The sequence below is a fragment of the Polypterus senegalus genome, chromosome 5 (assembly GCF_016835505.1).
Source record: "Polypterus senegalus isolate Bchr_013 chromosome 5, ASM1683550v1, whole genome shotgun sequence".
NCBI classification, from domain to species: domain Eukaryota; kingdom Metazoa; phylum Chordata; class Cladistia; order Polypteriformes; family Polypteridae; genus Polypterus; species Polypterus senegalus.
Genome location: NC_053158.1, coordinates 31,294,031 through 31,306,395, shown reverse-complemented (window position 1 = coordinate 31,306,395; position 12,365 = coordinate 31,294,031). Strand labels below are relative to the sequence as shown.

General features: G+C 35.1%; 1 protein-coding gene across 2 annotated transcripts in view; it reads left to right on the top strand.

The window, feature by feature from the left end:
• trappc8 (trafficking protein particle complex subunit 8) overlaps positions 1 to 12,365 on the top strand; it is a 122,373-nt gene that overhangs the window by 96,904 nt on the left and 13,104 nt on the right. For both annotated transcript variants that reach the window (XM_039754426.1, XM_039754427.1), the window contains 7 exons: positions 3,554 to 3,711; positions 4,572 to 5,017; positions 7,513 to 7,663; positions 9,036 to 9,132; positions 10,980 to 11,048; positions 11,138 to 11,196; positions 11,718 to 11,894. In XM_039754426.1, the coding sequence (XP_039610360.1) occupies positions 3,554 to 3,711; positions 4,572 to 5,017; positions 7,513 to 7,663; positions 9,036 to 9,132; positions 10,980 to 11,048; positions 11,138 to 11,196; positions 11,718 to 11,894 (1,157 nt within the window). The remainder of the gene's footprint in view (positions 1 to 3,553; positions 3,712 to 4,571; positions 5,018 to 7,512; positions 7,664 to 9,035; positions 9,133 to 10,979; positions 11,049 to 11,137; positions 11,197 to 11,717; positions 11,895 to 12,365) is intronic.

Sequence of the window (12,365 nt, the reverse complement as noted above, 5' to 3'; positions counted from 1 at the left end):
TGTGGTTATGGTTTTGAGTATGGGTATGATTATTAAGAAAAATGGCAACTTTCCTGAAAATTCACATATTTACAGTTAGAGCAATAATTTAAAAAGTTCAAATCAACTGGAACTGTTACCTTGTTAACCTGCCAGGAAGAGGACCCAAGTTTATTTTGCCTCCACTTACAGTGAGCAAGATGTTAAGAGAGGTTAAAAAAATCGTCAGTCATTGTTGTAGAAATACTGTAAAAGTATAATATTGGGGTTCATCAAACTATCATCAAATGCCACCTCCATGACAATGGATTATTTGGAAGGCATGTAGGGGAAAAAAAGCCTTTCCTTTAACTTACAAACTTAAGCACGTAGAGTTTTCTAAATGCTACAGGAACTTTCATTGGAACCATGTCCACATTTCAGATGAAATGAAAATTCATCTTTTTGATAACACATGATAAATATGGGTTTGGTGTAAAAACAAGAATGGCTATACTGAAAAGAACCTTCTTTGATGTTGTAAGGCTGTTTTTCCTCTAGGGGCCTGGGGAACTTGGTTGCGGTGCATGGCATCATGGACTCCGTGCTATACTAGGAGTTTTTTAATTTAAATCTGGCTGCCTCTGCCAAGAAATTAAAACTGGGTTTCTGGACCTTCTAGTGATGGTGATGCAAAACATGCTTCCAAATCAACAACACAATTGGTGAAAGGAGCACAAAGTCAAGTTTCTGCCAGGGTCCTCTCAGTCCCTGGAACTAAACCCATTAAAAACCTGTTGGGTGAGCTGAAGAGGAGAGGGCACAAGAGAGGACCCTTGACCCTGGATGATCTGGACAGATTTCCTGCTCTGTATTCGCCAACCTAATAAGATGTTATAGGAGAAGACTCAGTGCTATTTTACATACAAAGGGAGGTTTTGTACAAAGTGTTAAATGCAGAGGTGCCAATAATCATGGCATTTGTGGTCTTTTTAAAAATATTTCCTGAAGTTCTATTCTAAAAGGAAATCTTGAGACGAGACTGTTTCCAAGAGATTTTGTCAAGTCCCACCCTAATCTCAACCATTTTCAAACATGCCTACGGTCCACTCAACTCTCATTCACATGAATGCTTTTGTCAGACACAGTTCCTGAACTCTTATAAATTTTTATGTTTTCCTCATTTAAAGTCATTGATGAAAAGTCCTCAGTTTCATCCTTTAAAGAAGCTTTTCTGAACAGTATTTTTAGGCATACAGTCTAATTATTTCCATCAATGTAGTCCTTTTCTGGACAGTAATTTTATACATTTTAGATGACATGACAACGACTAAGTGAAGAAGAAAGGGCAGTGCGTTGAAAAGAAGCCCAAAAGTGTTGGAGAGAAAAGAATTCAAACAAGAACAATAACAATCTTAAGTGCAAATCTGGAAAATAAGGAAAGTAATAATCAGCCCGGACCAAGTGGTATTGAAAACCTAGTTGGTCCAGGTGGGGTCAGCAATAAAAGACAAACAGTAGAAGACAAAATAGAGCCTCGTAAAGAGGTTCAAAAACGTTGGTGCAATACACATGCCCAGCAGGTTAGAGATTATGAAAGTACTAAAATTCGAAAGTCTCAGAAAAATGATAGTAAAGATCGCATTAGCGCTAACAAGCGTGAATTATTACTCTGTGAAATAACAGAACAAATATATGGACATAGGTGATATGAAGTATGTAGATATTGTTCGGATTTAAACTTTAAGTTTGAGACTTGTAGATCGTCTAATTCGTGTTGCCATCAGGCAAAAGTATAGGTGCATCTGCAAGAATTAAAAGATTTGTTGTTTGGTGAAAGTGAAATCCACAAACACTACAGGCAAAATATCTGGATCTACAATAATCTGTTCGGGATTGCAACATTCAGTGCTCAAAACGTAGATTTACACAATAATGGACCATACACTATGAGAATCTGTGTTCTACTTCAAGTTTAATTTCGAAGAAACCACAATTTGGTCAGGCTTATATTTATGATCATGGAGAAGTGATGCAACATAGAATCGAAAGAGTTAAACGATTGGACTTATTAGAAATTCTATAGCCAATAATGGATACAAATCCATACATCCAAAAGTATCGCACTTTACAAAAATATATATATACACTCACCTAAAGGATTGTTAGGAACACCATACTAATACAGTGTTTGACCCCCTTTCGCCTTCAGAACTGATTCAACAAGGTGTTGAAAGCATTCTTTAGAAATGTTGGCCCATATTGATAGGATAGCATCTTGCAGTTGATGGAGATTTGTGGGATGCACATCCAGGGCACGAAGCTCCCGTTCCACCACATCCCAAAAATGCTCTATTGGGTTGAGATCTGGTGACTGTGGGGGCCATTTTAGTACAGTGAACTCATTGTCATGTTCAAGAAACCAATTTGAAATGATTCGAGCTTTGTGACATGGTGCATTATCCTGCTGGAAGTAGCCATCAGAGGATGGGTACATAGTGGTCATGAAGGGATGGACATGGTCGGAAACAATGCTCAGGTAACCCGTGGCATTTAAATGAAGCCCAATTGGTACTAAGGGGCCTAAAGTGTGCCAAGAAAACATCCCCCACACCATTACACCACCACCACCAGCCTGCACTGTGGTAACAAGACATGATGGATCCATGTTCTCATTCTGTTTACGCCAAATTCTGACTCTACCATTTGAATGTCTCAACAGAAATCGACACTCATCAGACCAGGCAACATTTTTCCAGTCTTCAACTGTCCAATTTTGGTGAGCTTGTGCAAATTGTAGCCTCTTTTTCCTATTTGTAGTGGAGATGAGTGGTACCCGGTGGGGTCTTCTGCTGTTGTAGCCCATCCACCTCAAGGTTGTGCGTGTTGTGGCTTCACAAATGCTTTGCTGCATACCTCGGTTGTAATGAGTGGTTATTTCAGTCAAAGTTGCTCTTCTATCAGCTTGAATCAGTCGGCCCATTCTCCTCTGACCTCTAGCATCAACAAGGCATTTTTAGCCCACAGGACTGCCGCATACTGGATGTTTTTCCCTTTTCACACCATTCTTTGTAAACCCTAGAAATGGTTGTGTGTGAAAATCCCAGTAACTGAGCAGATTGTGAAATACTCAGACCGGCCCGTCTGGCACCAACAACCATGCCACGCTCAAAATTGCTTAACTCACCTTTCTTTCCCATTCTGACATTCAGTTTGGAGTTCAGGAGATTGTCTTGACCAGGACCACACCCCTAAATGCATTGAAGCAATTGCCATGTGATTGGTTGATTAGATAATTGCATTCATGTGAAATTGAACAGGTGTTCCTAATAATCCTTTAGATGAGTGTATATGAGAGAGTTCTTCACGTCCACTGTTGCATTTGTGTTCATCAATTTTTCTGTTTTTATTACTAGCATCCAAACATTATGTCAGTGTAAATGTAGAACTTTATGCAGTATTTACATCCTGTAACAGAAAACATGTAATGCAGTTTCTGTTGCTTAAATCAATTCAGAATCCCTCTTTGTTTTGCTAGAAAAAAAACTAAATTGTTTGGTATTTTTCAAAAATTTATTTGGCTTTATATTTTTAGCAAGTCTGGTTAGCAATGGCATGTCTGTTCGTGGTCACCAAGATTTGGAAATTCAAGGGCCTCGTCTAAATAACACTAAGGAAGAGAAGACATCAGTGAAGCATGGACCTGATCGGCGGTTAGATCCTATTATTACACCACCGATGCCATTGCTGGAGGTACGGATTCAGCGGGTTGGAAAATGGATGGATGGATAATCACTGATATATATTAATACAAGATAGTAAATTGTTCAGGAGGTTTTTTTTTCCCTATTTTTTTTTTATAAAATTGTTTGCATAGATATGTACTTTTTCATAGGTATAATAGTGCTTTATGTTTAAACTGGAGTAACTGAAATTTTCATTGGAGAGACATTTAGTCCTTTTATATTCCAAATTAAAACATTATAAGCTGAAAGTCCTCATATTAGGTTATTTTTTACTTTTTAGTTTATATTTTTTGGCAAAATATTCAGGTTTTTGGTTAGTCAAAAGTGAAATTAACAGCGATAAGTTTGAACTGTAACCAATACATTTTTGGATTACAATCTTGGAGTAGGAGACAGCACAGTGGTGTGGTGATTAGGATCCCATGCCTAGTCATTGCTTGTGTGGAGTTTATAAGTTTTGCTGAGCTGTTTTCTGGCTTGAACTCTAAATTGGATTAAACTAGTTTTTCATAGTTTGATACTATCCTGGACTTGCTAATCTTGTCTACATTAACTGGCTCCCATAAAATGTTACTGGTCCTGTCATAATCTTGGAAATGGTTATAGTTAGACAGAAATATCTGAATTGTGTTTTATTCAGTCATTCTTCTATGTTTGTATAACTTGTGCAGATGGGAGCATTTTTGTTTTCCTAATAAACATTTGGCACTTTTAAGTTAGTTTCTATTTGACATTTAAATGCACATTTCTTTTGCTTTTTGATAAAACTAAAACTTTTTTGTAGTAGTTGGATGTTTTATTAGCAATAACTTTATTGTGAACTATATGTACATAAAGTATATTTAATATATTCTGTTTGGTCCGCAGGTATTCTTTATTAATTTCCCTACTGGACTGTTGTGTGGCGAGATAAGGAAAGCCTATGTAGAGTTTGTTAATGTAAGCAAGGTTCCTCTTACTGGACTGAAGGTTGTATCAACTCATCCAGAGTTTTTCACATTTGGAAGCAATACAGCAGCACTGACACCACTAAGTCCCACTGCATCAGAAAACTGCAGTGCATACAAAACTGTTGTCACAGACATGTCTTCGGCGTGTAAGGCACTGACTTCTCTTGTGTCACCACAAGACTTTGGAGTAGGTTCTGAGAACTTGCCACATGGAGTTATTGACATTCCTTTGCCCGACTCAGTATTAATACCAGGAGCTTCCATTCAGTTGCCCTTATGGCTAAGGGGTCCTGATAAAGAAGGTGTTCATGAGATTAATTTCTTATTCTATTATGAAAACACAGAGAAAATTTCCAAGATGAGGTAAGTATAAAATAGCAATGTTTTGAATGTACAGTTTGATCTAATATTTACTTAAGGGTTGCATTCCTAAAGAAAGATGCATAGCAGCAGTTACATGTAACATGGATTTGCATATATGAGCCTAATTTAGTAATACATATACAGTCAAATACTATAACATTCAATTTCATTTACCGATGTGTTCAGTATAAATAGAAAAGCTCATCTTTAATTCACGAATTCTCTGAACATTTTTTTTTCTCTCCCCAATACAGAGTTAGTAGGGGTTGATTGGCCAGGGTGGATGTCACCTTCCTCCTTCATCACTAAATGTGCTCCTCAAAATATTGTCTGCATTGTTGAAAACCGTACCATTAGCGTAGCAGCGAGAGGATTTACTCTTTTATATCTTTTTGTAATATCCACGTTATACTTGATTATAACAGTTTGCAGTGTTTCTTATAAGTGGTATTGAATTGCTGCCGCTACAAAAGCTGAATCTGATCTCTGTTACAGTTTATAACCGGTTATGTCACATAAAAGAATCTGTTGAATTCTGGGTATGTTCCTTGCAGTCTTATTTTATTATTCCACATTGCATAAAGAAGTTCTGCGTTAAATAAAATACTCTCATGTTAAATTATTTTTTGTGCATGTATGAATTATTGTGGGTTGTGTAGAAAGCAAGGCAAGGACTGTCCTTTATGAAATGGGAGTTTTCCGGAAACACACTGTACGAATAATCACAGTATAATCACACTACATGATGGCATATAAATTTATATATATCCACTAGTATAGTTGTTTTGTTAGAACTTGAGCAACACAGTCATGTTACACAAAACACACATTGGTATCATGACATTAGCACTGTGCCATTCCTTGTGCAATGCGCTATTGTGTTTATTGGAGGAGTTTACTGGGGCTTAGGTTAGTGCTGCTGTTTCACAGGTCCGTCGTCTTGGATTTGAACCTGTACTTAGCCACTGTTTATGTCAAGTTTACATTTTCTCCCTGTCATCATGGGAGAACATCAAAAAGCTACTGTATATTAGATAAATTGGCTACAGTATGTTTCAGTGTAAGGTTCAGTGAGCGCTGCAGTGTGCTGTTTCCTGCCCAGAACTGTTGGAACAGGCTACAGCTCCTTCTGAGCCTGAATTGATTTAAGCAGATCTAAAGTTGTTTTGTTAGATTGTCTAGCAATCACATTAAAATCCCCTTTTTTCCTTAAATGAGGCCCAACTAAAAAGATATAGACAATGACAAATATCAAAAGTCTGAATTAGTGTAAGCCAGCCTAATTCTGGATGTTCATAAGAAATGTAATGATTTATAGCATGAGGCAGAAGTACATAATAAACAGGAATAGTTGCATCATACATTTCAAATATTAAAATGTGTTCTTCATTTTAAATGGTTAAAGTCCAAATATTCTCATTTATAACAGAAATTTGTAATTTACACTCTCTGATAGGGGATTTTTGTAAGCACTGACCTTTTAATAGTCTAAAACTATACCCCATATGCTTATGTTTGCAATTTGTCATTTTCAACCTTCTGTCAGTGGCTTTTCGAAAGCTTGGACCATCAGTAAAGAATCAAATATCAAAAATATTATCATAGTTGTGATCTGTAACAACATCAAAATAGCATAAAACAACACTCCACATTCCTATGAAGGAGTAACTTTAAGCCATCGTATCCCATTAATGGGCGAAACACCGTGGTGGGTTGATGTGGCATGAGCAACCTCTGATCATTTTTGCTAAAGACCCCTATTGATTTACTCTTTATCATAACGGTGTGATTTCCTGCACACAATATGGGCCAATAATGCCGTAAAAAGGTGTGCAGAAATTGAGCAGAGAAAAACCTCAAAATCATGCATAAATGGACCTCAAGATACATGTTGAATGTTATATCGTATGTAGGGTTTTTCTCATACTGATGAGTCAGAAGGTGCTTGACCAAAAAAAAAAAAACTGGTGATTTCAAAACATTCATAATGTAATCCTTTTGAACACAAAATTCTACATGGTTTGTGAAAAATAAGTATAGTCAGCAATAAGATAAGAGTTTTATTATCATTTTGACATAGGCTGCCATGCATTACTGGTCCTCTTGCACTGGTTTTCAAAGCCACTGTTTTTGCTTTTCAATGGGTATTAAAGAAATTCACAAGAGAATCTGGGTTAGTGAGAATGAATGTTCATTCTGAAGCACTTGACAAGGGAAATAGTTTATTTCCACTATGGAGTCAGCTGTGATGGTTGAGATTGAAAGAAGAACACTGTACTTTCAAACATTCTTTTTATATGATTAAAAACATTCCACAATAATTTGGATGTAGTACACTTACAGTAACACGTGAATGGTTTTTAAACAATTTACAGTGTAATAATACTTTTGTTATTTATATTTTTGTGTATACTCTAATTTTGAGAAACTCAACTTGTCTTAAGTTTGCTTTAAGGTACTGTTTTGTTCCTATTTCTTTGTTTTTTAATTTTCAGCCATAGAGTTCTGAGGCACACTGCAGTGATTTGTACCAATCGATCTCTGAGTGTGAAGGCTGCTGCTTGCCGAAGTAATGTTTTTCAAGGTGAAAATGATGGAAGAAACAGCAGTATGCTAGTTTTTGTGGATATAGAAAACATTAATACGGTAATTATTGGTTATATGTTTATTTGACTCTTCCCTACTACATTACCTTAAATGGGTATATGAGTAAAAATGTTAAGATTGTACTACTGTTTTACCAATGGCAGCAGAGGTTAGGTTAAGAAAAGTAGACCAATTAGTAATGTTTGACAAAACATGTAAGAGCTTCCTGCCATTGAATTTTACTTCCAAACTCTTTTTATGCAACCCAGGGCTATTGTTTGCCCCATTGTTCAGAAGTACTGAGGAGTACTGCATTAATCTCTGAGAGGCATCAATTTTAACATTGCCTAATTCTGAAAAGGCTATCAGACCTTAACATGTTTCTTTCCATGTTTAAACCAATTTTGCACCTATCTTTACACTCGGCCTTACACTCTTTCGTCTTTTAGTTTCATCATCACAAGCCTCTCATTGTGGCATCATTTCTCCTAAATTAAGACTACCTATGACATAGAGAAGCTTCTTAACCAATTCCAAGTTTTTGTAAAGGCACTGAGCAGGAAACATTATTTAAAACATTTACAGCTTCTCAGCCTCCCTCTGGGCAAAGTCATAATACAAGGGAAAGTATAGACATTTTCTTTGAGAAAATCTTAACACATTTTTCAAGAATATGAAAACTTTGAAGTTTAACCTTAAAGCATGACAAGAACACAAAACAGAGTTTCACTCAGCTGTACTGAGGAAAAATACAAATAACTTCTGAATTTCTTCAGACAGAATCACATTGTAAATCCAAATCAAATATTGTATCTTAATTTAGGATTACTTTTCAGAATTTCTGTGATCTGATAGAGCATTAAATATTTTAATGATGTTTTTAAAAATCTAAAAACTGTCATTGCTACCGATGTTGCTTTAACTTAGTACTTAGTTAGTGACTTGGGGACTAAAGCAGCTCTGGTATTTCCGTGTTTTGCTTTTAATATTTACTTATTTTATGCAGTTTCATTCTTTTTATAGTTGCATCTTTTAAAAATAAACACTTTACCTCCTTTAAAATGTGAATCCTGTTATATAATAGATGAATATAAAATGAACTTTTAATGCATGAAGCCAATATGTGCATGTCTTTGACACAACAAGATGATTTTGATTTCCACTGTAAAAATCTCCCATTAATCTGTCAGTTGTTTTAACAGTTCAGCTTTACAGGCCTGTCTAGACAACAATAAGCACTGATGGAGTATCAGTTCTTTATGGAGGAATGATCACATGCACCATTTCTGCAGTAATCAGTGCAACATCATGTCATGCAAATTGTACAGAAAGCCACCAGTGCCTAAACCAGTTACAACCCAAGCAACGATGAGCTGGAAACGCTGTCTGTAATGCTGCTTAACCCATGGAAAACTATGACTTGTTTTCACAGAATGAAGCAGGAGTACGTGAATTTCACATTGTCCAGGTGTCCAGTATTAGCAAACATTGGAAACTACAGAAATGTATAAACCCCTCTGAAGAGAAGGGTAAGTTCATCTGCTAATTTCCAAAAATTTGATTCCTTTTTAAACTATTTGTTTTATTAGTTTTTGATTATTTAGATGCATATTGTACATGTAGTAATTGCATCTGGTACATGAAAACAAAACAAATATTTAATTCACAGATTTTTTGCAATTTGTTAATTTTTGAAAATTGTGGTTGTATTATTGAGATAAAAACATGGGTGGTCCTATTTCAGTCAGTTCATAGCCTTCTGTTCCGGTGAGTATAAGTACCAGCATTACTTCTGGTAAAGTACTTGAGCCATATTAGCTCTTGTTTCTTGTTATGCGTTAAACTTAAATTTCTGTGTCTACATGCACATTTAAAAATGAGTCTGTCTTAAAGCTGTTATTGGTAAAAAATTGGAAGTCATAATATATTTCCTTTAATGTTTTTGGTGTTATTACTTACACCTTAAATAATAAACTGTTTTTACATCATGTCTTTGTGATTTTTTTTTCTTAGTTACATTATCAACTGATAAATTTAAAAACTCAAAATTATTTCATTTCAGTCATATGTTGGTTGTCGTTTAGTTGTCTCTTTTTCATGTGCTGAAGATCAAGATAAAATGTTTGCCTTTTTAATATTTTGTGTTTGAATGTAAAGTCTACTTTTGTTAAACATTGGAGTGAAGTGATTATTGTGACATAATAGTAAATAAAAATTTGGATACCATTACAAGAGAGCACAACTTGAATTTTTGTAATGTTAACTATACACTATTTTTACTGCTGTTACTGTCTGTACACAAAGCATGCCATATCATATACACATTTGTTGTATGATATAACCTTAGTATTATTGTGGATTAAAAAGGTTTTTTTTTTTTGTTTTTTTTTAAATATATTTGTCCCGTGTGTGTGTGTCCCCTGTGGTGGGCTGGCACCGTGCCTGGGATTTTGTTTCCTGCTTTGCGCCCTGTGTTGACTGTGATTGGGTACAACAGACCCCCGTGACCCTGTGTTAGGATATAGCGGGTTAGATGATGGATGGATGTTTTTATTGATTTTAATTTGAAGCAAATAACATTCCATACAATCAAGTCAAACTTGACAAACCAAAATTCAGCACCCACCCAAGGGGAAGAGAGGAGAGGAGAGCCAACAACTACAGTAAATCTTTAAGAGCAGCAAGGAAGGAAGGAAGAGTATCCTTTTTCCCTATATAGAAGCTGATCCTGAAATGTTATTGATTAGATCCTGCCATCTTCTAAAAAAGTTTTGAACAGATCCTCTTAAGTGAGAATTAGATTTTTTCCAATGTCAAATAGTATAGAACATTAGTTACCTACTGACTTAAAGGAATTGGGGTGGGATTCTTCCATTTCAGCAAGATAAGTCTACGTGCGAGTAGTGAGGTGAAGGCAATTACAGTTTGTTTATCTATCTCAACTTTTAAGTGAAAGTTTTTTTTTTCGCTAGCATGGATTAAAAACATAGTTCATATGGTAAATCTTCCCCGGCATCCTCAGTTACCTGCCTTCTAATTGGCAGAATATAAGTGACCTATGGGACACAGATGGGGATGAATCCAATTCAGTAAGGTTAAAAGGTTACACATTTTTTTCTTGGCCACCACTACAAAGTACATGGACTATACAACATATTACATTTTTGTTTTTCACTAGAATAATTCTTTAAAGGAGTTTTTTTTTCTTTATTTTGCTTGCATTTCTTTTTTGTCTTAGTTATTGCATTTTCTTGTTTTACTATGAATTTAGGTTTGAAGTTCTTTTGTGTGTAAAGCTATTACCATTATGTACATTTTAATAATTGAAAAATGTTTATTTCTTCTGTTCATTTTTCTTATCATATATATTTTGTAGATACAAAACTCACAAGTCGAGAAAGAGGAAAGCTATGCTTCAGAGCAACTACATACAACAGCAGCCAAGGTTAATAGTGATTTTGTTTTTTATATGTTATCCTTAAACAAAACAGTACAATATTTTTTTCAACAGAATTTTTCTCTTTTTACTTTTAGTCACCTCTGGTACATCAGAGAAATATACATTTTCAGATATCATTTTAGGTAATGAGCAGGTGAGTTTGTATTTTAATCAATACAATACCAAAAGTTTTTTAACAGTGTTTTTCCTTCAGCTCAGATGGTTTGTTGCTGTCTGTGCTATCTGCGCTTCTGTATTTGTAGCAATGCTTCTTGGTGCTTGCATGTAATTTTAACTTTTAAGCTGCTTCCTTTACTTACAACAAGTATTCTTTCTTTCTTTCTTTCACAAGATATTTTTCAGGTCTGTATTTCTTGTCTAACATTGATACACTATGCACATTTTTATATATTTCAAGAAGTACCCTTTTCCATGATAATTTTTCCCATTTTTTTGCACTTCCACTATTAGAACGTCTGTCCCAGACAATAATTGTTTTATTTGTAGGTTCATGCAGCACATACTGAAAAGCAAATAATGCACATTCTTTCATATTTTTCTAATAATTGTAACACTTCAGTATTGAAGATTATAACATCTCCATTTTGTCTGTAAATTTAATTACAACTTGTCCACTATAATATATATTAACAGATTTTCTTTGTTATCTTATAGATCATCAGCTCAACTACTCCATGTGCAGATTTTTTTTTCAGAAGCTCTCACTTTTCACAGTCAAGGACAACCTGCCTGAATACAGCCTCAGCCGTACCAAGATTACAAGCTGACAATGTGACCAAGCTTATCCAGCAGTGTAATGAAGTTAATTTGAGCATTATTGTCTTGTGGAAAGTAAGTTGTAATGTATTGGAACTATTACTAATATACTGTACAATTAAACCAATTTTTTCTTTTTATGCAGTTTAAATATAAATAACATAAGCCTTTAAAAATGAAAGTTATAGAATGTGTGGCAGTGAAGTGGAGAAAAGCAAAATTTAAGCCTATACAGCATTTTGGGATGAGAATACCAATGGCTAGAGAACTCTGTAATGCATAGCCTTAGAAATACTTAAATCTATCCAATCAAAGCTTTCTCTCTAATTTTATTCTATATACTATGGTGTAGGATAAAGTCCAAAACCTTAATGAGTTACTACAAAGATTTAACAGTGAGGCTGTTGTTGCTGATGCCAGCTGCATCCTGGCCATTTTGATTTCCAATTCAACCATCAGCAGGAGGGCTAATGAAGTGCCACCATTAAACAGCAAAAAGTGGAGACAATTCCAGAGATTTTAGAAACATATCACAAAACATGTGAC